The following is a 24,779-nucleotide window of genomic DNA, read 5'->3' on the forward strand; positions in this document are numbered from 1 at the left end:
ATATTCAACCAGCTCTGCATAAAGCTCAGGGGAAATATGCAGAGAAACAACAATGCTTTGCATTTCTATAGTGCTTGCCTTTGGCAGCTCTCTGGGAGCTTGCAAACATTAATGAATTCACAGAGGCAGAGATTCAGAGAATATAAAGGCCAGAAGGGACTTTAGATCATCCAGTCTGACCTTCTGCGTATTGCACGCTACTTGGAAATCGTGTGGAAAAGAACCACAAACATCATTTGAGGGTGGCAGAAAATGCCTTCCTGTGAAAGGCTTAAAGAGCTCAATCTGTTTAGCTTATGAAACAGAAATTAAAGAAGTTATCCCGCAGAAAGACAGTGAGTGTTTACATGCAGCTAAGTCGAATCTTCCAGAAAGGCGTCTACCTTTGATTTAAAAAACATTCAAGAAAGGGAAAAATCCCGTTTCCCTTCATACCTTACTACAGTAACTATTCATGCTCACTGTTAGCATTCATGCTTACTAACTAATTTGAATTTATTTGGTTTCCATCACATTTTTTGTTATGCTTCTCTTCCCTAGGTTAAAAAAATAAACCTTCAGTAGCCAGCACCTCTCCCCGTGAAGGCACTTTATGCTCTAAATCCAATCATCTCTCAGTCTTCTTTTAGGTAAAAAAAGCAGATTGAGTTCACTAAGTCTTTTGCCTGCAAAGCATTTCCTCACCTCTGGAACAACACTGTAGCCTTTTGTCACACTGTTTACAGTTTTTCCTCCTCCTTTTAGAAGTATTCTTCTCATCCATGAATATCTGTGCTCTGTATTGTACATACGACATGATTTTGCCATAAAATAATAAATATTATCTTTCCCCACTCCTGCCCACCAAACAATGTCTCACAGCCCACTCGCTAGGCTGTGTGAACATTGTTCCTACTTTAAAGGTGGAGTCATATGGAAATACTAGGGCAAACCCCTAACTAGTAATTTTGAGGAAGCCAGATTATGGATAACTGGTTCTGATCCCACTCATAGCCACCTTTATAGTAGTATAAATTCACTGCATTCTATACAAGAGCCTCCAGATTTATGCAATTCTTAGCAAGAGAAAATCTAGCCCTTTATTTAAGAGGGTGGTCCCCTTCTAGCATTCTCCACTTTTTTAATCCACTCAGGGCCTCATATGGTTGTTTTTCACATCTCTCCTACTGGACATACATGTTTTTGATTCCCCAATTAATTTCTCTCTCCTCCTTATTTTCGTCCTCTTGTGACTGATCATTCCCTTTTCAGTGAGTGCCTCTGACCAGTTGCTTTTCAGATTCTCCCTTCCCTGCTCTGCTCAACTGTCGCTTCTCAGCTGCCACAAAACACACCAGCCCCCACATCCCCACCTGGTTTCTAAGGGCTTGTTGTCATAAGCTGGGGTTTCTCTACTCACAATTCTTTAATTTGCAATACCTAAATCAATCAAGAGAAACCACCACACTGCCAAAGGCTGAGAGAAGGGTTTAGATCAGCCCTACGTTCTGGACTTCCAGGTGCTGTGCTGGGGCTTTCAGCTGCATTAACAAACATATTTTTATTCAGTCATGACTAAAATCACGCAGTGTGTGAACTTGATGGTAAGAAGGCCCATCCTTGTGCCCTAAGGGAATGCTGCACTCAGGGAGTTCCCTGAGTGACCATCCTGCTCCTTGTTCATTGTTGATTATTGTACTGTGGCATGGTGAGACCAGGGACTTCACCCGTTCCCTGGTGATGGAGAAGGGATGGCAGACTCTGGTCTCAGCTCTTTCTATTCAAGGCACCACCTCCTTCTTACAGACTTCTCAAGCTCCAGCTTAAACCCATTTGTCTTTTTACCTCAGATTCTGGGTAAAGATGCGTTACCCCAACAGATAGAAACCCCCTTCTAATTTTCCACTCTAAATATTTTCATTGCCTATCTGTACTACACTATCTCCATACAACCATGTGCTTTAGTTTAAATGTTTCCTCCAAGATGCATTTATTACAGCAAACCTATCCACTTTGGCTTGGTTGCATGTGGTTAAACAAGCTGGGTGCTCCCAGGTTCCTCTCACAAAGTCAGACTTCCCTTTCCTCTCATCATCTTTTCATCCTGTCTGTTCCTGTATCAGCCTGTACTCCTTCGACCAAAGCTGTAACACAAACTAGAGGGGAGGTTTCACAGGGCTTTGGGTAGGAGTGCCAATGCATTTCCCTGCTGGGAAAACATCCCTAAGTACTTTTTAGAACAGCGTTTGCTTTGTCCACAGCTGCATCACACTTTCACTCACCACCATGCCACCATCCCAGCATTTTTTTCCTGAGCTTTCTCAGGATATGTTTACCTAATGAGTCTACCCAGCTGCCTTTCAGCAAGAATCTCAGGACACATCTTGGCAGATGACAAAGGTTCCCTGAATGTTATGTGGGCAGCAGGGAGCAATACAGCTTACACCGAGGATCCTCGCTGAGTCTTGGCAAAATTGGCCCAACAGTTCCCAGAAGACAAGGACTGCCTCTAGTCCTGCTTGCTGTGCTCTCTGCCAGATCTCACAGAGTTCCCAGCTTACAGAAGATTTCTATTATTAGTTGTCAAGCATATGACCTTGTCTGTCGCACTACTGAAATTCATTCTGTTTCTGGTACTCCTGCCAAGGTCAAATAAGGCTTTCCCTATGATATCCTGGTCCTTCCCTGCACTAGCAATGCCTTCTAGTGTTGAATTATCAGGATACTTCCTCACTATCTATAGCTATAGGGTCTGAGGTTAATATTAGCAAAGGCTAATCCCATGGGGTGAGCACAGGGAATGTAACAAGTAACCTTTTGCTAGACTTTGATAGGTGTTCTTGCTGCTTCTGTCTTCCCAGATTAACTTCTCCCTCCCTGCCCCTCACAACTCCTCTGCCTTTCTTATCTTCTCCAGTTTAACTAATTGTTTCTTGTGTGGCACTGTATCAAGTGCTTTACTGAAACACAGAGACGAGGCCTTTGAAATTTCTTTTGCCTTCCACGAAAACAGTCATCTGAAAGAAAGCTATTGGGTTAGTCTGGTATGATCCAGCATTGATAACCCTTTTCCCCTAACTGCTTGGTAATAATTATACTTTCCTTCAAGATCTCCTTTAAAGTGCTACAAACATTAGAGAGGTCACACTTAAAGGCCTGACAAACTTATTTCTCACCCTTCCTTAATCCTAACTGCTGAATTTTCACTTTTCCAGGCTGCATGGAGTCACAGTCACCACTGTGGGCAGAGTTGAAAAAAGCCCTCTGCTATAAGCCTGTGTTTCCACGTGCCAGCGCTCCCAGGGCCAGAGAGCACCCAAGCCCAGCACTGTGAGTGCACTAAGCAGCTTGAGCTGCTTATTCATGGTAGTCAGCTTGTTTCTTTCCCCAAGGACGACATTTCTGTCTTTATCAATAACTTGGGCACAGCGTTCTCTTTGGTTTTGGCTCAAGCTATAGACTCCTTGATCTCAACTGCACTCTTATTGCCAGAAGTGGCCCTACTTCTTCTTCTTCTTTTTTTTTTTCTTTTCAAATAGCTGAAGGATCTTCTGTTCTTTGTTTTAACTTGCTTTGCAAGGTCTAACTTAGCTTGATTTGTAAGCAATCTGCATTTTATCCCCATATTTCCTGACCCCTAAAAGGGGGCAGGGCAGGTCAAGGCAGGGCAGGGGCAAGGCAGGGCAAGGCAATCTTCTTTGCTGTCTGTTCTTTTTCCATTCCACACAGGCTCTCTGCAGGGCCAGCGTAAGCAGCCTAAGCAGTTGCCTGTGGTGGCAGACAGATGGAGGGCAAGAGAATCGGGCTCTTTACAGAAATGAGGGCTTCACACCGTCCCCAAAAGCTCAACTGCTCCCTCCCCACACTCCAGACTTTGCACTGCTGCCTGTGAAAGCAGTGCAGAGAGCCAGCAGCAGAACACCCTCCACGCACTCTGGGCAGCAGTGTAGTCCACACCTTGCCTATCTCCTGCACACACAACCTCTCTTCTCTGCCTCTGCACTGCCTTGGGAAAGCCTGGAACTCCCCATGGCTTCCAGACAAGGGCTCTCCCATATGCAGAAGCAGGATGCCTACCTTCTGCCCTTTGCTTTCCTCTCCTCTCACATGCTCTGTGCCTCAGCATCCAACACTGGGCCCATACACACTGCAAACCACCTCGCCCTCAGCCCCTCCACAGCTCCCAGTGGGCAATGAAGAGCTGTTGATAGTCCTCACACAGCACAAGGACAGGGAGAAAGGGAATGGCTGTCAGTACAGCCTCTGCATGGTGCAGCCAGGGACAGCGCAGTGCAAGAGCACTAGGGAGGAACATGAAATATTTCTGGGACTCTTCATGTGATAAAGCTCTAAGCAAATTGGTCCAGCTTCACAGTTGACCCTGCTTTGAGCAGAAGGGTGGCTAGAGACCTCCAGAGGTGCCTTCTGACCAAAATTATCCTGCGATCCTATGAGTGGGGTTTCCGCATCCCAGCAAGGGAAAGGAAGAGAAGAAAAAGGTCTTGCAAGGGGAAAGAGATGGCAGTCAGAGTCCCTTAACATAGGCTTATGGTGGGGAGATTTGTGCCTTAGGTGATAGGTAGGGCAGAAGAAGAATAATTCAGGTTGAGTTTGGTGGTAAAAAGAATGTATCTTAGGAGTAGACTGGAGCTTTACTCAGATCTGCTAAGTTTCTGTGGTTCTCACCCTGCAAAACTTGTCTGCTTGTGCCTTGGCTGAACTTCAGCTAAACCATCTTACCAGACATTTCCTATAACCTCCTCTGCTGTGATATTTGCCACCTTCATCCCTACATCTACAGACTGCTTATGTTCGTATTTATGATCACATATGCTTGTGTGATCCTTTTCAGCATCTTCTCACGTGACTTTGCTCCTCTGATGAGCTGTAGGTCCTAATACAGCTCATGACATCGATTATACCTGTGCTAAGGCTGCAGTCCTTGCATGGATGACTCTTCTTTACTCCATGGACTTTAGATGCACAGACACGGGGTGTTGGAGGGACAGGTGTGAGCAAGGTAAAGTGCTGTCCTTGAATTCACACAGGGATTTAGGTGTGGACCCTGCTTGGTCAGAGGTGTCAGTGCCACTTGCTTGACATTTGGATCTCTGCACAGCTCCAAACGGAAGATCCTGGACTGTTTGTGCCCCTCGCACTTTGTCAGTCCCCCAAACACTCAGTGTATGTTGGTAGACCCTGCACAGTGGGTAAAATTCCATGTCCACAGGGATTAATCATGTCCATACCCGTGTGCACACACACAGAAAACACGTGTGAGCACATAGCCCCACCACAGACAGGAATAAGTGCAAATTCCTCCGTGGGTATAAATACCTGTGCACATCCCTAATCAGACATTCAGACAGGTATCCCAAGCCATGCACTGCAGAGAAACTGTTTATGTATATAAATACACACAGGTATGCACAAATCCTCTCAAACACTGTGCATCTACACATACTCCACTTGCAGTGTGCTCCCTCGGGGCCATGTGGCCCTGGGCAGAGTTACAGGTCCCTGCTGATGCTGGTTATGTAGGAGTTAATGGGAGAGAGGCTGGGAAGGAAATTAAAAGTAAAAAAAAGTTGAAGACCCGGCACATGATTCTTCTCCTATCACATCTGTGAATCCTGGAGCGCAAGAGTAATTGTCTGCAATGAGTCAGACCAAAAGGCACAAGGAAATGGTTGCTATGGCAACCCGTGCACTGCTCTAATTCGGCTCAGAATTAAAATGATATCAAATAATTTGCAAGCAAAGGGAACATGGCAAAGGCGCCGGGTGCCAATCTAAAAAATCCAGCTATATGCAAGTCTCTCCTGAGCTGGCGTCAAGGGCTCTTTTCCCTTCAAGAGTGACAACCATGGCAATCAGAGGAGCTGGAGAGGCAGTGGTGACGGATAACCTCAGGCTAGAAGATTTCTGCTACGCACAGGCAAGAACAGGGACCTGGGCTGGAGCTCCAGCCTGGAACAGGCTGCAGGACTGAGAGAGGCCTCACCAGACCCCACAAGAGAAAACCCCAATTTGTTTTGGTGTCCCATTGAGGAAATTCTCTGAAAGGGCTAGTGAGGGCAGGGCCTGGGCACAGGCACAGGGGGCTCAGTCACTTAGTGCTCTTTTCCCAGGAAGTGGTACAGTGTGCAAACTCTGGCACTCAGCAGGGACTAGAAGGAAATATTTATTCTACAGAATTGGCTATTCTCTTCACTTGTTCCCCAGACAAGGACTCCTCCCAAGGCAAAAGGCAATGTCTGCACACACAGGGAGGAGGCATCACTCCTGTACTGAAGACCTTACAGCCTGTGCAGACAGCGGATACACCACGGAAGAAACAGAAATTGCTAAGGTCCAGCCAGGGTGAACAGAAAACTATGGAAGATATCTCACATGCCTATTTTTTAGCATTCTTTTGAGGACAAAATCATCTTATTTTCCCCTCTTGTTGCCAGCTACTGTCTATGCATGGAGACATCCATTTGGAGTTCTGTAGGTAGATGCTTGCTCTTTCTGCCTGTTCATTGACATGGCTGGAGGATAACCAGCTCTGAACAGGGAACCATGTGGCCCCAGAACCTACACCAAACCTTGGTGAAAGGCAAAGTTTGTAATATCAGAGCCAGTGCAAAACAATGCAACCACCTCACTTTTGTCTGGCTCATAGATCAGCTTGTGTCTGCCCCAGAAACACCCCGAAAAGCAGCCTGTGTGCTTACAGGTCTCTCCCCCAAGGCTCAGTACAGAAGCAGAACTCAATGGATGGCAGGCAGATGGGTAGATGAAGGGTGCAAGAAACACTGGTCTTGGCACTCCACTGGCACCATGTAATGTGGATACTGTGGCCCATGAACTACTGGCTCTACCCTCAGACCAGTCAAAGGTGCCCCAGACAGGTATCCTGAGAGGTGGAGAAGGCACAGCTGCTGTTGGAACTAAAATCATCAGCATTTCTGCCTTGCAGTGCCCCAACACTTCCTATGACTCAGTGCCAGGGCACGGCCCCTTCAGATGTCTCTCATTTTGTCAGATCAAAGGGATGAGTGAGAAACTGCTTGTGCTTCGGGGATTGCCAGAAGGGGCTGACATCAGACAGAAACCAAACATAGCAGGTGATGGGCTAAAAATGAGTTGAGTCTTCCTTCTTTTTATCCATCCTACCACTGGATGCGGGGGGACCGTGATTTCCATAAAGGCACCTGGTGATGCCTCAAGAGCTGACAGAAGTCTCTGCACTGGGACAACTTAGGCACAACCTTCAGCATCAAAAGAGGGACAGCATTCCTTCTGAATACTGCAGCACACACTCAAGAGGTCGGCTGCCCTCAAGTTTTGTATGGGTAACTTTCTGCTGGTTTCTGAACCAGACTAGTGAAATAAATTTAATTCTCTAGCTAAGATGCAACTATTCCAATGTAAAATATGCTTATGCTATTATAGCTTATTTCCATGCCTTTTAGCAGCTTCTATGGAAGCAACTGTCACTTTCTAGAGAGAAGGTTGAAATGTTTTATCCATCCAAGCAACAAAACTGTAGGAATATAGAATTGTGTGTAGATTAGTTTGAAAAGATGCCACAGCAACAGAACTGCTGAAAAAGCCACCTGCAGCTCCTGTCCCTGCTTGCTGGTGACAGACAGCAGGTATCCAAAATTGGGGACCAAGGAAGAGACATCACACTGGCCAGGAATCGCTTTTCAAATGAAGAGCTTCCGTCAGAATGACAGTGGTGGAATATTAACCAGTGGTAAAATGGCAAAATAACTTCCCATTATCTATTTTTCAGACTGATTGTTTTCAAATACCTCTGAAAAAACCCATAAGTTTGTTTTTTTTTAATCTGCTCCTGCTGTGAGTACAGAGCTCTTCTTAAAATACTGGTCTTAATAACTCAGTGTCCCAAAACTCCCTCTTTAGAATAGAGACAATATTTCTCTTCCCTGGCCCTCGTTTGAGCTTGCCTAGAGCTCTCCCCAAATACATCTGTATATACCATTGGTGTCAGGGGATAATGATTTCACCGTGTTCCAATCACTGCTGCTAAGAACAGTAACTTTCAATATAAACAGAGGAGCTAAGTGTTGTATAAAATGAACCTGCATCTCCCAAGTGCCCATTTGGATTGTTTTTATTGGGCACCATGGAGCCTTTGCATGCCCCATCGTCCGTTTCCCATCCCTGAAACATGACAACCGTGGCCAGGAACCTCATGGAAAGAAAGCCCTACCTGCCCCTGCTGGGACTGGCAGCCAGCTGACAGCCACGTAAGTCGAACAGCAAGAAGGTCAGGCAATGAAAGAGACGTCATACACAGCCCAGAGTGACAGCTGAACTCCTGGGCACATTCTAGCGGTTTCACCGGGGCTTTAAATCACTAAAAGCTTCTGTCAGCAACTACATGTGATTTCTGCCTTGCACCCCGAGGACCAGGAAGCCCCGGGCTACTGACTCACGGGAGGGAGCAGATGACAGTGCTATCTGGGGCAGGACATGGCTTGGGGAGAGTGCCGTCACCATGCCTTATTTCTCATTTCCAACAACGTTAGTGTGCGTGAAAGGTTCTGGACTGACATCCCAGTAGAATAGCTGCCTTCTCGTTAATTATAATTAATCATCCAGGCATTACTTAATGTTTGCATAATGCTTTGAAGTGGCAAAGCACAACATAGCAGGTAGATATTATTAATTCCAAGAAATGGGTATATAGTCAAGCCAGGGGTAGGTTTCCCTGTGTGGCTTCCCACCCAAGAGGCCACATCAACTCAGCTCACACAAGGGGACTCTGCCTTGGCTCCACCACATCCTCCAAGAAATTTGCACCCACCCTTTGTGCACCCAGCTTGTGCCCCAGGACTGGCCCATGGGGGAAGGAGAGGGATGAGTGAAAAGGGGAAAGGGTAGGGCAGGGCAGAGGACACTGCTTTTCTCTCCTGAATTTGGCCACCTCCCCACCTGTCCTTGTGTGGAGTAGCATCTCTAAAGGCAAGAGAAGCAGCCTTGACATCCCTCAAATACATTCTGGGATTTCTCAATGAGCTAAACCAGATTGAAATGGGAGTAAGGAGGCCCTTGTATTCCCTCCTCCATCCCTTCTCTCAGCCCTCTAGACTGGCTACTCTCTAATCCCATCTGACTGCTCCCTCACTCCCTGACAGCACCCAGACCTGTGTCATCTGCCTGGAGATTTGATTTTACCAGTTTGCCTTACTCTGCCTTGGCTGGGGACTGACATTCATCTGCCAGAAGAAAAGGGGCCCAACACTGCGCCACTGACATTCTCCCCACGGGGACACTGAGGGTGCTCCCTCCCCACGGGCATGGCTGTAAATCCTGGAGCTTAATTTTTCACTGCATGCATAGTGAACATTTCAAAGTGCTTACAAATCCCCTCAAGCACCATCAAGTCAAACAAGTGACAGTAATGATCACTGGCAGAATGACAGGCCAGTTCATACCACTTGTTCTTTTATAGGGGCACTTAAAAAGTCTCTGTTGTTTCCCTTCTATAGAACTGTGACTGCATTTATTCAGAAACTACAAGTCTACCCAGATATTTGGCTTTCTGGGAACCAGTTCTGGGTACCAAACTTCTGCTAGTATCATAACCCTAAATGAATACAGCATCAATCCCACTGAGGGCTGATGCCATCAGAATAACAATAATAATAATAACAACAATCTGCATTCCATTCTGCTCTGATTGCCTCTTGTTGTGTCTCCCCTTCCTTTACCTCTCTCCTGTACTCAGGATGGTATTGCAGCACAGCCCAGCATCATTTGAACTGGAGACTGCTGTAGGATGAAGTCCCCTAGAATCAGGATCTAGCCACTCAGAATATCAGTGTGAGGGGAGATGAAGTGAGACCTACATCCTTACTCTCAAAGCTGACATCCTCAATAAAGAATAGTATTTCAATAAGTAGTGTGATCACAATTATTGTCCTTTTTTTTTAATGACTTCTAGTATGAAAGACTCAGATGATGAACCTAGTCACTGCTGGAAACAAAGCAAAGGGTAATATAGATACAATACCTTTTTCCTCTCTGAAACCCCCAAAACATGGTGTAAGCTGACACCCAAACCAGCAGATGGGTCATATCTCAGCAAACCCTGGCACTCCTGCTGAAGTCAAGGGGGGGATGAAGGACTTTGGACCCTTTGGGAGAAAGTAATTGTCTGGATGCTGTCATTGAGCCCACACCGTGGATGAAAGATGGGTAGTTTTCATCAAAGCATAAGAAATCAGGAATGAAGAACACACACCATGTGTGAGAACAGAAGATGCTTGTGGTCAGGTCACCAAATGGGCCTTTAGTGACAGGGACCATGGTACCTTTAAGGGACAAAAACAACTGAAAATTCATTTCTGTGTCTCAACTTCTGTGGTTGCCAGTTGAGAACACCGGTTTGTTCTGTATCATTTCCATAAATGACAGATTTTCTACCTTACTGTTGTTGTTTTAACATGATTTGTTTCCCTGTCCTCTGCTGTTCTTTCCACCTTCTGCAAAGGATCCTGCCCCTTCACAGCATGTCCACACAGACAGTCGATTCAGTATGCAGCATAAGTGAGTGGGTGGAAATCTCCACAGGGGTTGTGAAAAGCGCTGCTGACAGAAGAGAAATGGCTCTGTCAGGGGCAGATCCTCCTGCCACTTGTTCTTGCTCCAGCGCTTCCACCAAGAAGTTTCCTTCCCTGTATTTATGCTGAGTGCCAGATGAACTGCTGCTGTGCCTCTGCTCTAACTCACAGGTCAGGAAAGGGAAGCAAAAGGACCATGAAAAACACATGGTCTTTTTTTTTAAAATATTTTTTGTCCTTCTTAATTACTGTTTAGAAAAATGCTCCAGTGCTACACAGGGACCCTTGGTACAGTTTCAATGCTCTTTTCTTTCTCTGCTGGGTATAACAGTGCCAGCTAGTATCAGTTTGGGGAGCAGTTTCTATGATCCAAGCACCTATTAATGTGAACTTTGCTGAAACCATCTCTATTTTACAGGTATCTCTGGACAGACTTCATAACAATTTTCCGGTTTTGGGCTTAACGTGGTGGTTTATTAGTGAAAAGTGCTATTTCATAACACCCTTCCTTCAGCTTATAAGTACTTTCTTAATGCCTGGGTGATATTTAAAGAGTACCACTCTCAGCCAGAACTTACTGGAAGCCTGGAAATTAAGGAACATTTGATCAGATGAAGTCAAATTGCCACAGTTTCACTGACTAGTAGTAGTGTTGAAGATCATTCCCTGTATACTACCCAGCCTAGGCAAAAGCAATATCAGGCTCTGTGATCTGAAGGTATTTGCTGTATGGCCTTCTCTCTACTGGAGATATATATATATATACATAACTATATATAACTATAAGAAAGTTGTTGTTTGATATCTATTCCATCAGTCATTCCTTCCACCATACAAAGCTCCATTAACACTAACCATTCTTTCACAAGAAGCTTTGCATCACAGAGTATTTCTGGTGATAATTACTCCATTACCTGTTCCATCAACCTCTTCCCTTGGTCAACACTTCCAGGTCCTAAAAAAAACTTGGGGTAAGAGCTACATCTTCTCTTACCCCAATACTCCTATGCCAAGCGTTTAAGTTGGGTATGATACCAGTGTTATTGATTTATGTTGATTTTTCTTTGTTAAATGGGTGCTCTGTTTCACTTGTGAGTTTACTGTACTTCCATAAAGGCTGAAGCAATCAATACAGAAAATAGTAAATCTTCAAAAGCTTTGGGGTTCTGCTAGAAATAATGTGCTGTACGAATTTTCCAAAAGTAGATGCAGAGTCTACTGAAGGTCTGCCAAAAGGAGTTTAAAGCTCAGATACAACAATAAGTTTGGCAATCTATAGGTCTGAGTTGGAGATCTAGCAACACATCCATTCCACCAGCAAAACTTCGTTTTTCAGCTGAGACAACAGTGGAGATGCATGAACATGATGCTTTTCCAAAGCCAAAAGTGTCTCCTGCAAAGAGTTTTAAACCTGCACGGACTTCTCAACCTATTTGTGCTCCAGAGAAAGAGTCTCAATCCACAAATTCACCAGCACTGACAATGGGAAGCTTCCTTTCAAACAGCCAGTTCCCCTTTCAGAAGCCTGTCAGCCATTCAGTACCTGCTCTATTATTCTCTGTTGAGCCTAGTTTTCAACATCACAATCTATTGTGGCTCCCATCACTTCCCTTGAGTGACAAGCTAAGAGCTCTCAGCTCCCACACTCCATACAAAAATGCAACCGTTTCATTCAAGATAAAAAGAGACACCAGAATGTCCTACCTGCAGCAATCCCCATCTTCCCATCCACAGACACAGACACGGCCGTGCTCACGGTCACCACTTGCGGTAGGTCACCTCCCTCTGTCAAGACACAAACACAGCAGGCTTGGTTAGCTCACCACCAGAGAGGAGTAAAATGCAGCAGGAGCAGCTTGCTCACACATTTTCTCATCCAGGACAGTGTGTACACATGTATCAACTCTGAAACATCCCAGAGTTTCGAGGACTACATCTTTCAAGACACATAAGCAACGTAATGGGCTATGAGTAGATTTTAATTTTTTTTGCCTTTTAGATGATGTCTCATGATAAAAGGAGCATCCTCAGCATAAAAGAAGTGTACAAGGCCAGGTTGGATGGGGCTCAGAGCAATCTGGTCTAGTGGAAGGTGTCCCTGCAGGAGACACACCACCTGGCAGGGTGGGTGGAACTAGATGATCTTTCAGCCTCAAACATTCCATGATTCTAAGATAAAATGTAAAGGATTGGCCTCCTCGATTTTGGACATGTAGAGCCTCTCTTAGGCCAGAAAGCTGGTCTGCTTAATGCACCATCTAAACTCTGCAGAGAGAGGAGAAGCAGGACAGGTAATTCTGACAACACTTGCACAGTAAAGGCTGGGCTTATGTCTAGCTCAGTTACCCAAGCCAGACCAGCACCACAAACTGCAGAGGCAGACAAAGCACTCCCAGGTACTTCCAGGGTGCACTCCATTTTAGAAACAAGGCCCTCTGGGACTTCAAACTCTGTTATGCCCCAGGGTCTCCTGATTATCTTTGAGCTGCTGTTTTAAGCATCCTGTAAGTCCTGTGTCACATCTGCCAGCCCTGTGCATATCTCTCAGCTCCCACAGGGCATTTAAAATAACATGGCTGGATAGGCTTAAGCAACTGAACCCAACCTCCTCTGCCTGTGTTACTGCAGTTGTTTCAGTCTGCAGTTGTCCCTGTGGCAGATCCCATTTCTGTATTTTTTTTTAAATTATTAGATTAGCTTCAGCTGGGGCACCTCTTCTGGAACTGCCAGGGGACAGTTTAAAGGTCAGTATGATTGATCTGGTCTGCAGCTGATTCCCTCCTTGCATACTGCATGGAAATCTCTTGCTTAGACAGATGCATCAGGGATTCTTTCTTTCCAACAGCTCCAGCATTTGCTACTGCTTTCCATTTCTGCTTTCACCGTTCTAGGTGGTACCCAGTGCGTCCAGAGCACAATTCAGATTATACCACAGTTTAGCCTGGAGGCTCTCACTGTTTTTTTGATTTTTGGACCAAAGCCACATTAACCTGCTCAAGGGTGTCAGAAATAGGAAAACCCTTGTGAAACACTACCCAGCCAACTTATGCTCACATGCCTTGGGCATGATCCTGCCTTTATGGTGAATCCCAAATGTCTTGTTCTTCCTCAGATGGGACAAAGAAGCAAAATACATCTAGTGTCCCTGGAAAAAAAAAATCTCATCCAACACACGAGAGATCTGGGCCGCAAGAACAGTTCTACTTGACATGCAGAGGGTTCCCTGATATCTTTTTAACTCTGGGACTTTTGGACCCTGGAAGGAGGTGCCCTGGATAAAGTATTCTGATGACCTGCAGTCATTCCCTGCTGGTTTCCTCCCCAGCAGGGAGCTTTTGGGGCTTTTCCTTCTTGTATGATTAGAATTCCATCAGCCATGAAAACCCCTTGTCACTGGGCAGGGAATTGTGGAAAACATGAAAAGGGGACTTTAGCATCTAACAGAATTTAATAAGAAACTGGGTGGCCTATTTTAGCTAAAAGGTAGGGCAGCCCTGCTTCATTGGATGTCAAGGAAGGGCCTGGACTTTGCTTTACAGTGAACCCCTGTGGCTCAGAAGCACTGAGTATTATTTCCTGGCTCTTTCCAGGCATATTGTGTGATCTCATGGATCACAGTCCCTCTAAACCCAGCTGCTCATCCCTAAAGAGACTACTAATCTCCCTTACAGTTTAGGGCACAAGGTCTTCAGGGTCATATACTACTTCTTACAATGTGCCTGCAGGGTTTCCAGGTGAATGGGGTTCTGGACTTGATTGAAGCTTCTGACCAATAGCCATGTAAAACAAAAACTAGTGGCAGCTATGCATTTTCTGTCTTTATGCATAACTACCCATGACTTCTAAGAAAGCCACAGCAAACCACAACCCCAGTGTTAAGCCAGGGGTGACTGCTGTGGGTAATGGCTGCCCTAGGAAGTCCCACAGGGTGTCACTGCCCTGTTTTCTAACCCACGCTCTATTCCAAAGAGCAAATGTTGTGACATGCAGGGGAGTAAAAGGTCCTTCCTGCCTTCTCTCCCCCTCTCTCCACACTTGACTTTTAAGTGGTATTTAAGGGTGCTGGGCAGAGAGAGGCTTTTCTGAGAGGTTTCAAGTATTTTCTCATTCCATCCCTCCTGCTTTACATCCTGGTTCATCTTTTGCCTTCAAGCCTGGTTTTCTTCACTTTGCTACTTGCTTTCCCACCCACCAGCCTCCCACCACTGCACCACAAAAAGCTTTAACAGCTAAAGTGCCGAGCTCCATGACAGAGATGGAGAGCTAGGGGCCAGGGAGGAGCACAGAGGGGATTTCTGCTTTCTGTGTAGGAGTCTCACATGAATATTTTGTTTTGTTTGTTTCTTTTTAGGCTCTTCTGCTCTCTTCCAGCCTTTGAGGAGGTCCTGGCTGGCCCTGCATACTCACAGGAATCAACACCCTAAGCAACAGACATTGAAAAGCTACTCCTTGCTTTCCTCTAGTGTTTGAACTTCTTTATTTATGCTATATTCTAGTAGGAAGGATGCAGGGCACCAATGCTGTGGAAAAGCTTTTTCCCCACCCTTTTCCTCTGCCATCTTCCATAACAAACCCATCCATTCCTGCCATGAAAAGTGGTGATGGAAAAAATGACACCCTCTAAACTTAGACTTCCTGACTGAGTGCTGATGGTCCCTCATCCGTGCCAGCTACTACTGTCATCCAGTATGGCTGATGTTCCCTCCCAAGCCTGGTCACACGTGTCTCATTCCTTCTGCATCGCCTTGCCTGTTCCCTTCTCACGTTTCACGTGTTCTCCAGCTCCACGCGTAACTTGTGTTCCCACAACTCCCACCTCCCTATATCTTTCCATCTACCCAAGCCCTGCATTTCCATGCATCCTTCACCTCCTCTGTGACTCTGCATCACACAGCCCTGACCGCCTTCCCCACAACTTGCAGCTTTACCTTTCTGCTCTGACCAGTATCAGAGCAGATGTGACCTCTGTGCCTCTACACTGGTGTGAAGGTAACACCCAGCGGTCAGGTCTTAGCAATTCCCACTAGGCGGGAAGCAGCCATAAAGGCATCGGGATGGGCGTGGTGCGGGATGCAAGATGTGAAAAGCTTTCTCGTTCTCTCTCCTCTGAGTTCAGGCTGGGGTTACCTGAATCGTCTTCCGAGACAATGCTGTAGATGAAGCTCCCGGGGGGATGCTCGGCCGCCCGGCGGTACCACAGAGGGAAGTGGTCCATAGTGAAGATACTTTCCTTGTCCTTCTGTGTCAGGAATTTCCTGCCGGGAGAAGAACCCAGGGCGGCCGCTGTTCACGGGCTGGAGGGCGTGCCCTCCTCGGGGGCACCGCAGCGCGACCCCCGGGGCTGAGCACATCGCCCGCCTCTCACCACCCGGGGCTTACCGAGCGAAAGGGGCACACGGTGTCCCCCCGGGGGACCCCCGGGGCAGTGCCGGGCCCTCCCTCGCCGTGAGGGGCGGCCGGGCCCGGAGCCGCCGCCAGGTGCCGCTGTTGGCCCGGCCGAGCCCCGCGGCGGGCGGTGCTGCCGCCGGTTCCCGGGACCTGCGGCTTGGAGCCCGGGAAGGGCGGGATGCGGGGGCATCCCCCTGCCCCGCCAGGGCGGGTTACCCCGCGGGGAGTAGGGGCAGGGCCGGGAGTGCCACAGGTGAAGCGCGGCAGGTGGGAGCGGGCGGGAGAGGGGAGCCCACGTGGCGCTGGAGTGTGGCCGTGAGTTACCGCAGGGGAACGGGGAGCAGGTGAGGAAAGGGGGGATTGGGCAGTCTCCTAACAAAACCACTCCAAGCGTAAGGTCGCGCTACTGTGGCCAAATCCCGATCTCCTCAGGAGTCCCTCTCTCAGAGGGGAGACCTCATAACAACCTTCCACTATCTGAAGGGGACCACAGATACTCCTTCATTAGGAGCTGTAGGGATAGGACAAGGAGTAATGGGTAAAAACTGAAAGAGGGGAAATTTAGGTTGGGTATTGGGAAGAAATCTTTTTCTGTGAAGGTGGTGAGACACTGGAACAGGTTGCCCAGGGAGGTTGTGGATGCCCTGACCTTGGCAGTGTTCAAGGACAGGTTGGATGGAGCTCTGAGCAACCTGGTCTAGTGGGAGGTGTCCCTGCCCATGGCAGGGGGTTTGGGACTAGTTGATCTTTAAGGTCCATTCCAACCCCCTAACATTCTATGATGTGATGCAGGGACTGAAGTGCTTGAGCAAAGGGGTGCTCCTGAAGGCAGGAGGATGTGTCCTGGGGGCATGACAAGACAAACAGTGGATGCTCAGGAGAGACCTCATGAAAATCAGGTCATTGGTTTCCCTGGAGGTCCCTATGGCTTGGCTGGCAAATTCCTTTGTTTTCAGGCTCTTGTTCTTCTGTATATTTTGACGTAATGATAATTACTCATTTATATGGTTCCTTCCTTTCAGGGGATTCCAGAAGCACCTCCTGTTGGGCTCTGTCTCAGCAGTGTGGTGACTGCGGCTGTTTGAAAGCATTGAACGCTGCTCCTGATGAGCAGTGTGGGATAGGGAATCATCATATTAGCCTCCTGCAGCACACAGCGTTTTCTCCCTTGTTGCCAGAGACTGATTACTCTGAATTGTTCAGACTACCTCAAAAACATGAGGGGTGTCACCTTTCAGGCACAGCAGAGCTTGAATGTAGGACTTATGTTTGGGGAACTTGGGGACAGTGAAACAGTTGCCAAGAAGTTAATGACCATCATGAACATGGTCCCCTTCTGTTCCATCTGCTGGTGTGCCTCTGTGACCTGTCCTTTCTTACAGCAGCGTGCACCAGCCTGCGTATTCAAAATGCAACAGAATGCAAACTATACCCTTTCCATGTCAAAACCCTCCACTGAACACACGCTTTTGCCTTGAGGCAGAGGGCAAGAGAACGAATTGTATGTGACAGATGTCAGTCACATCACTTAATGCCTCACTGGAAGGCACTGGGATGCTGCTGCGATGTGGGCAATGTGAGGCAGAACAGAATAAATGTGGGAGAGGAATTGAGACAGAAAGATCAAACATAGCCAAGCTGGGATGTTGCCGGGGCACTGGAGTGCAGAGAGCCTTTGCACTGCAAAATGGTCCTGAGGATATGTGGTAACTGTGGGCATTTTCTGCACTGGCTGACTGAAGTCAGGGAATGATTGAAGGTTTCCATTTAAATGAATGCACTTTGGGACAGTATTTTAAGAAAAACTTGAAAGGACCAGAGGAAGACAAAGGCCCCCTAACCTGACTCTCCAAATCAGCACCAATACTGTCAAGGTGTTGTTTCCATTCTGTTTCTGTCTCCCTAAATACATTTCTAAGGCTGGTGGTGATTTCGTGCTGCCCCCTCAGAGACACTGAGAAAAACCCCTTAATCAGCTTAGGGACTTACCTGTTGGAAATTTTCTCAGAGCCCACATAGAGGGCACTCCTCATGAGTCCAGCCCGAGTGCCCAGAAAAGCCATTTCAACACCTGCCTCAGTGTCCCTGTGGAACAGAAACACACAGGCAGAAGCAAAACACCCTTGCCCCAGGGTGGGGAGCCTTTCAAACTAGAAGCCACACCCGAAGACATGGTTAATTTGCAACATAACGCATTTACACCAGGAGTGACAGTGGTTCCTCCCTGCTAATGCCAACAGGTTGTTGCTGGCTAACAATTGGCAGGCTTAAGACTTGTACTTAGGTTCACACCTTTGAAGTTTGCTCGTTTCATTCTCTTTTAAGTAGATCACAAGCTTCTCTCCCCCTGCTAACCCTGCTTCAGGCTACCCTCGTAAGGCTGAAGTGAAGGAGAGGAACTGCAGAGAGAGAATGGCTGGATCAGGGGTGCAGAGGATGGGCAGCATAGCAGAATGTCTCTGAAGAGAGTGTGTTGGTGTAGCTGTTTAAGGATGTGCTGATAATTGGGTGGGTATCCTAACATGATTGTCACTGGCTCGACCTCTGTTAGTGGTAGGGATACCAGTAACCAAAACAGGAGCTCCCTGGCCACATATCTGTGTAAGCAACATATTGCCTGCTGAAAGAAGATCTGTGTGACATGATACAAGATACTACAAGCAACAGGTGCATCACTGGAAATAATAAAGTAGAAAGTTGTTTAGTGAAGCCAGCCTGTCCACTACCTTCCTGAGGCTCAATCTGAAGGCATCACCAATAGACACAAGACCAAAGTACCTTTTCTTCACTAAAATAATCCCTCACCAAACTAAAGGCTGTCCCAAGGAGGCCCAGCCTGCTGGAGTTCACTCCTGAGAGACACTTTTTGAGTTATTTCTAAAACTATTGAGCTATTTCTATCAGCCTTTTGAACTTCTTGTATGCTGTACAAGGCTCTGTGGTTGTTTCAGGCACTGCCTAAGCCCATATACTCTGAAGATGCCTCTCCAATGGTGTTCTACCCATATTTATTTCTCATACACTTACATGGACATATTGAGGGCTAATGTAGTCCAGTAGGCCTCCATGGGTGCAGTGACCACTGCATCAAACAGCACTTCCTGGACCAACTCCTCATCACCTGAGAAAGAGGAAGAACAAAAATCAGGAAAGAAAGATATGTTCCCATCTAAGTGTTTTAGAGAGTCCCTTGGTAAGGAACATCTATCTGGCCAGGAAAATGGAGAAATGTGGCACAAAAGGAGACCTCCCATCACAGGGCAGAGAAGAGGACCTACCCCCCTGGATGGTGGAGAGCACAGGAACAGATGTTACTGCCAAGATCACAGAATCACAGAATCAATTATGTTGGAAAAGACTTCTGAGGTCATCGAGTCCAACTCGTGACAGATCATCACCTTGTCAACCAGACCATGGCACTGAGAGCCATGTCCAGTCTTTCCTAAACACCTCCAAGGATGGTGACTCCACCACCTCCCTGGCCAGCCCATTCCAATTTCCAATCATCATTTCTGTGAAGAATTTCTTCCCAATATTCAAAATCATCAGACCAGTTCCCCTGCAAACTTGGTGGAAGGGTGGTGCCCAAACAAGTATGGGCAAGTGAGAGGCTTTCAAATGAAGTTATTCATTAGACCTTCACTCAACCATCTCCTTTAATGAACAGGCCACTGCCTGAAATCCCTGCCTTGACTTTTCTTCTGGGTATCCCATAGAGAGGATACCAGCCACCACGTTCCACTCAAGAAACTTCCTTCAAAACCCCTAGTGACTTCTTTATGGCCTCTACTCTGTTCCTGTGTTCACCGGCTTCTCTGTTAGCCCTCCTTCCTTCCTGTAAGTCTCACAAAACACTGTCCTGTCCTGGTTTCCACCAGGTGCTCAAGCCAGTCCAGGCCACCAGTCTAATCCACTTTGGAACTAAGAAGTGATTAGGAAAGTTCGAAGTATCATCATGTGCTAAATGTCTTATCCCCAAACCCCATTTCTTTGACCTGCTTCATTATTGTATTGCCCTGCTTGCATTAATTCTCATTCTAATGAGAATACGATGACCATCATATTGCAGAAATGCCCCTTTCAGTGCTATTCTAGATGGAAACACCCTCACCATTTCAGTGTTTCTGGGTTGATATTCCAGTCTCTCTTAATGTTTTTTCTCAAGTTCGCCCAACTTGCTTTGTCACAGCTCTCAGGATCCTTCTCTCCATCCTTGTAATTCAAACCTCAGAATCAGAGCTCACCACGAGACCTTTCCCTCTCCAGGCCCCATATGTCTAAGATGTGTTCAAATCATATTTGTTTTTCCTCCACAGCACTTCCAAGTCTGCATGTTTCTCATAGTCAGCTCTCCTGAAACTTTCCTCCTCCCTGGCCACTTGAGCTGATACAGCTCCTCTTTCCAGATTGCTCTAAGGAGAGCCAGGTGGGGGTCCACTCACATTGTACAAAGAGAGGCAAAATTACTGGATTACATTTGATTTTATTTTTAAGAGATTCCCATTCTTGTGCCAAAGGTTTGTGCCTCTCAGCTGCAGCATTATGTGCAAAATCTTATACTTTGCACAACTAAAGGGGCTGAAGGACATCCTAAAGCTAAATAGCTGTAAGGAGTTCCCATGTACAGCTGCCCACCTCTGCCCCCTGACAGAGATCTCACTGTGGTGGTGCTCTACCAGCTGCCCGTGTGGCTACGTGTTGCCTGGAGAACGGGATTTGGTGTAATGGATGAGCAGCAGGGGGAGCAGGAAAGACAATAATTCTGTGACAGTTTTTTACCCCTGGATCAGTTACCTGTTGTGTTTGGAAAACAAAGGTAATAATCCTTGTTCTGAAAGAACCCATCTCTCTAGATGGCACTGTGAACCCTTGGAGGATGATGACTGGGACCTGGGGAGCTGAGTAGTCTCTAGTTTTCCTGGCTCCTCCTGTCATTGCCCCATCTAGCCCAGCTGGTCAGTCTGTCTTAAACATGGTTTGCAGCCCCTACCAAGCTCCTTTCAAGCTTTTCACCCCTCAGTATTTCCTATGCTGAGACCTCCAATAAGGCTGAGTTACGTGTCAGCTTTGAAATGGAAAAAGAATCCTCTGACGGAATCAAGGGAGTGGATTCTCTGTTCGTTTCCACTTGTGAATTACTCTGGGCTTGAGTTCTGCCCTGCCTGTGTGAACAGGTGCCAAAAGAGCTCAGTCTGACACCAATCAGTTTGTCATAGTCCCCTCTCCCCTGTGATGGGTACAGGAAAAGGCCCTTTAAGTGCCTGGGACTCACATTCCAGGTCAGCGTCCTCTCCAGTGAGGAAACGGATCACAGCCTCCAGCTGACTGAGCTTTCGGTGGTCTGGATCAATGTCAGTGATGCAGTAAATCCTGGTGGGAAGGGAAGAAGGAGCAAGGGCAAAGAGAAACCACAGTTAACCAAATGCTCCTGGAAGATAATAACTGCAAAAAAAAAATTCAGCAAGAAACCTGGGTCTGCAAAGATTTTGCCACTGCTGCACGGTGTGCCCATTCAAAATCTAGCAGTGTGGCTGTAAGTCAAACCCTACCAGTAAACCAAACACCAATTAACCTGACTGCTGAGCTTGGTAGGGCTGCTGTTATGGTCTTCAGCCTAAGCTCACAATGTAAAACAACTGTCCCAAATCCTCTCAGCAGTTATCTGTATTACATGTTGTGTAAGACGTGTACATGTGCCTATATAGACAATAACAATGTGATGGAGAGACCTGAGAAGCAGAGGGTCGTGTGTAATGTGAGTAAGACCAGACCAGGAGCAGAAAAAACGAGAGACAGAGAAACAGAATGTGAGATGAGGAATGATCTTGCAGTATGATATGGTGACAAGAAAATCTGTCCCAAGGGGACACCACTGCAGGAGCCTCTGGACACAGTTTGGGGAGAAGCAGAAGAATGTGCTACAAATGCTCGGCATTATAAAAGAAACCAGTTTTCTAATCCTGCTTCCAATTTTGACCACTCCATTGTCAGGACAGGAAGGGGTTATAAGAGAGAATTACAACTCATAAAGGGGCTGAAAGGAGTGATTTATGAGAGAAGTCTAAGAGAAATTAATATGTAAAGTGTGTGAGCTGACACACCAAGTCAGGAGTAGAAGAAGGAGAAGTCACTGCTTGTGTCTCAAATGCGCTGCCTGTGAAACTTAGCAGTGTAATGAGAGGTGAGAAGAGGTGGAGGGCTTCTTGAATATAGTTATTTTGGCTTTGATACAGGCTGGGTTCATGTGACTGAGTGTAACTGAATGTTGGGTTCATGAAAACCCCAAACCTCACAGCAATAAATGGAAAGTGCCATGCTTCACCTTGTTTCATATCCAAACCAAGCAAAACTGTAAATTCTGCTTGCTATTGAAACAGGGGTCATAAATCACCTCCATGTTCACCAGAAATTAGGTCTAGGCTCAGTTCAGAAGAATGCCAACCAAAAATAAGCTAGGATTTAAAAAAGCATTTCAATCTCTCACCAAGCTTGCAACAAAATTTCCTGACAGGTCTGACATACTGTAGGTCTTGTAAGACAATTCTGAGCAACATGAGGGGAAAAAATAAGTCTGAGCAGAGAAGACTGAGGATAAATCTCAGATGTTTGTTAGCACAGTAATGTGCCAGGTCTTGGTGGGATCTCCCAGAGGAAGAGGTGGAACTGAATTGCCTGGACACAATCAGGTCTTTGCAGGTACAGCCCCTGAAGAGCGCTGCTTTTTCCCTAGGCCACAGAGGGTGGTGAATGCAAGTCACATTGCTGGGAAGTTTGCCCAAATATTGTGACAAAGTCCTGTGTCACTGACAGGATTTCCTCCACTTACCATTCATTTGCTAAAGACAAGTCTGGCTGGAGCAGGTCATGCAAACCTGAAAGCAGATAATACATGGAATATTCAGTTAGGTACCAGCCAGATACAGGCTGTGGAGGAGAAGTGAAGTGGTGAAGTTCAGAGTAGCTGCCTTGTCCCTTGGGACAGCATGGCCCTTTCAGATTAACCTACCTTCTTCCACTGAAGTGTTCCCCAGCAGAATGTACTCCCCGTGTCCCCTGGACAGCACAACACCCAGGCTGGAGGCAGGAAGGAAAACAGAGGACTTGTCAGCAAGGAAAGGTGTCATTCCTAAACATGACACTGCATTCCCTGCGGTAACAACCCTTAAAGACATTAACTCCCTCCACAGCTATTAAAGAAAAGAACATCATCAGAAGAGGATTAAGTGAGATCCGATTTCAGCACAAGAGGCAAAGGAACCTGTCTGTAGAGCTGAAATGAGGCATTTCTGGTGATAATTTTTTAGCCAACATTGTAGATTCAGGTCAATGATAACATTACTCAAATCTGTGCCAGTTTCAAATCATTTCAACTGGGGAAAAGAAAAACCAACCCACAAGCAATCACACACACATGCTTTGCTTGATTTGTTATTTGATTGTTTATAATTTTCAGTTTATAACAGTGTTGTTTTTTATAAAGCCATACACCAGAACATAAACGATATTCAGTGGAATGGAAAATTGAAGATGTCTTATTTCTCTGAAATGAAACATGATTCACCTAAGGCATAGCTTTTGTATTCTGAACTTCAGATAAATCATAATATTCCTTTTGAGTTGACCCCAAACAATATTTTAATGGCTATAGGAACAAAGAAGTCAGTTATTCACACTCCTCTGCTCATGACTTGTAGCCAGTTTTATGAAGAAAAGGGACCAATCTCCTGTCCATGATCCATGATCATACTTCTGATACATTGTGTTGATGTCACATAGTCCTCGCTCACCTGAAGGGTGTGCCACTGATGTCCGTGAAGAAATAATCATTGGTGAGGAAAAGAACTCGTTTCTGGAATAAGAGCAAGAATAAGAAGAGTGAGAGACCATCTGACAGACCAAGAGCACAGTGGTGATGGGGACCTGGGATATATGTCCCCAAGGCGAAGCAAAAGCAGTCAATCACTACCAACACTTCACACCCTGCTAGGGCTGGCTGGAAGCAGGGATGAATGTGCAGTATTCAGCATATCCAGCTCTTTCAGCATCCAGGCAGCCACTCTGTCTTTCCAACTAGGGCTTCAGTTAAACCTTTCTTTGCTCTGGGGCTCCTGCACCGGTTGCAGGAAGGGGTGGGGGGAAGCTGCCCTCCCTCTCACACCCTCCAAGCCAATGTGCTGGGGCCCTACTGCTCTTTTGCCATACACAGCAACCTTGACAGCTTTGCACATCATCATCATCATAATCATCATCATCATCATCATCATCTCCAGCAGGAGGGGGGACTCAGTGGGCCAGGTAGAAAGATGGCAAACCTACCCACTGTGTGTGTGGGCAGCTGGGGCCAAGGCAGCTGGAGCCAAGTCTCCCCACTCCTGTGGGAAATTCTAATATTCCTGACCTTTGCTTTCATGCCAAACTGGGACAAAACATTAGCATATTTCAATTTTGTTAAAAAACATCAGTAAAAAAAATTTACGTTTTAAATTTGGAAAAAAAGTGCTGATTCAAATCCAAGCCGTTTTGATTCACGTGCAAATATTTTTTTCAGACTGACATTTCAACTGAAGACATTTCAGATTATTGAAAGCTGCTTCAGAACTTCATCTGTTTGCCAGACTAGCCTTTTCCTGTAGGAAAGTGTTGATTTCAGTGGAACTCTTTTCCAAAGGAGAAAAGTTTTTGGAAAGTTTCTGTCCAAGCCTCATGCCAGTATATGAACCCTAATATGTTTAAAATCCTAGACCCAGCCTGAAAACGAGGTGAGAGGGGAGTGAACACAGAAAACTCAGTGTTCCCCAGGGAGAGCTGTGCCTGCTCTAACCTGCTCAA

General features: G+C 46.4%; 1 protein-coding gene across 1 annotated transcript in view; it reads right to left on the minus strand.

Annotated features, from left to right (window-relative positions):
* The window catches only part of CACNA2D4 (calcium voltage-gated channel auxiliary subunit alpha2delta 4), a 130,575-nt gene that overhangs the window by 61,507 nt on the left and 44,289 nt on the right, over positions 1 to 24,779 (minus strand). The window contains exons 19-26 of the mRNA XM_017804608.1: positions 23,738 to 23,799; positions 22,957 to 23,024; positions 22,777 to 22,822; positions 21,223 to 21,320; positions 18,978 to 19,071; positions 17,940 to 18,035; positions 15,690 to 15,817; positions 12,267 to 12,347 (exon numbers count right to left, since the gene is read on the minus strand). Of these exons, the coding sequence (XP_017660097.1) occupies positions 12,267 to 12,347; positions 15,690 to 15,817; positions 17,940 to 18,035; positions 18,978 to 19,071; positions 21,223 to 21,320; positions 22,777 to 22,822; positions 22,957 to 23,024; positions 23,738 to 23,799 (673 nt within the window). The remainder of the gene's footprint in view (positions 1 to 12,266; positions 12,348 to 15,689; positions 15,818 to 17,939; positions 18,036 to 18,977; positions 19,072 to 21,222; positions 21,321 to 22,776; positions 22,823 to 22,956; positions 23,025 to 23,737; positions 23,800 to 24,779) is intronic.

Source organism: Lepidothrix coronata, unplaced genomic scaffold, assembly GCF_001604755.1.
Source record: "Lepidothrix coronata isolate B3197 unplaced genomic scaffold, Lepidothrix_coronata-1.0 Scaffold10, whole genome shotgun sequence".
NCBI lineage: Eukaryota > Metazoa > Chordata > Aves > Passeriformes > Pipridae > Lepidothrix > Lepidothrix coronata.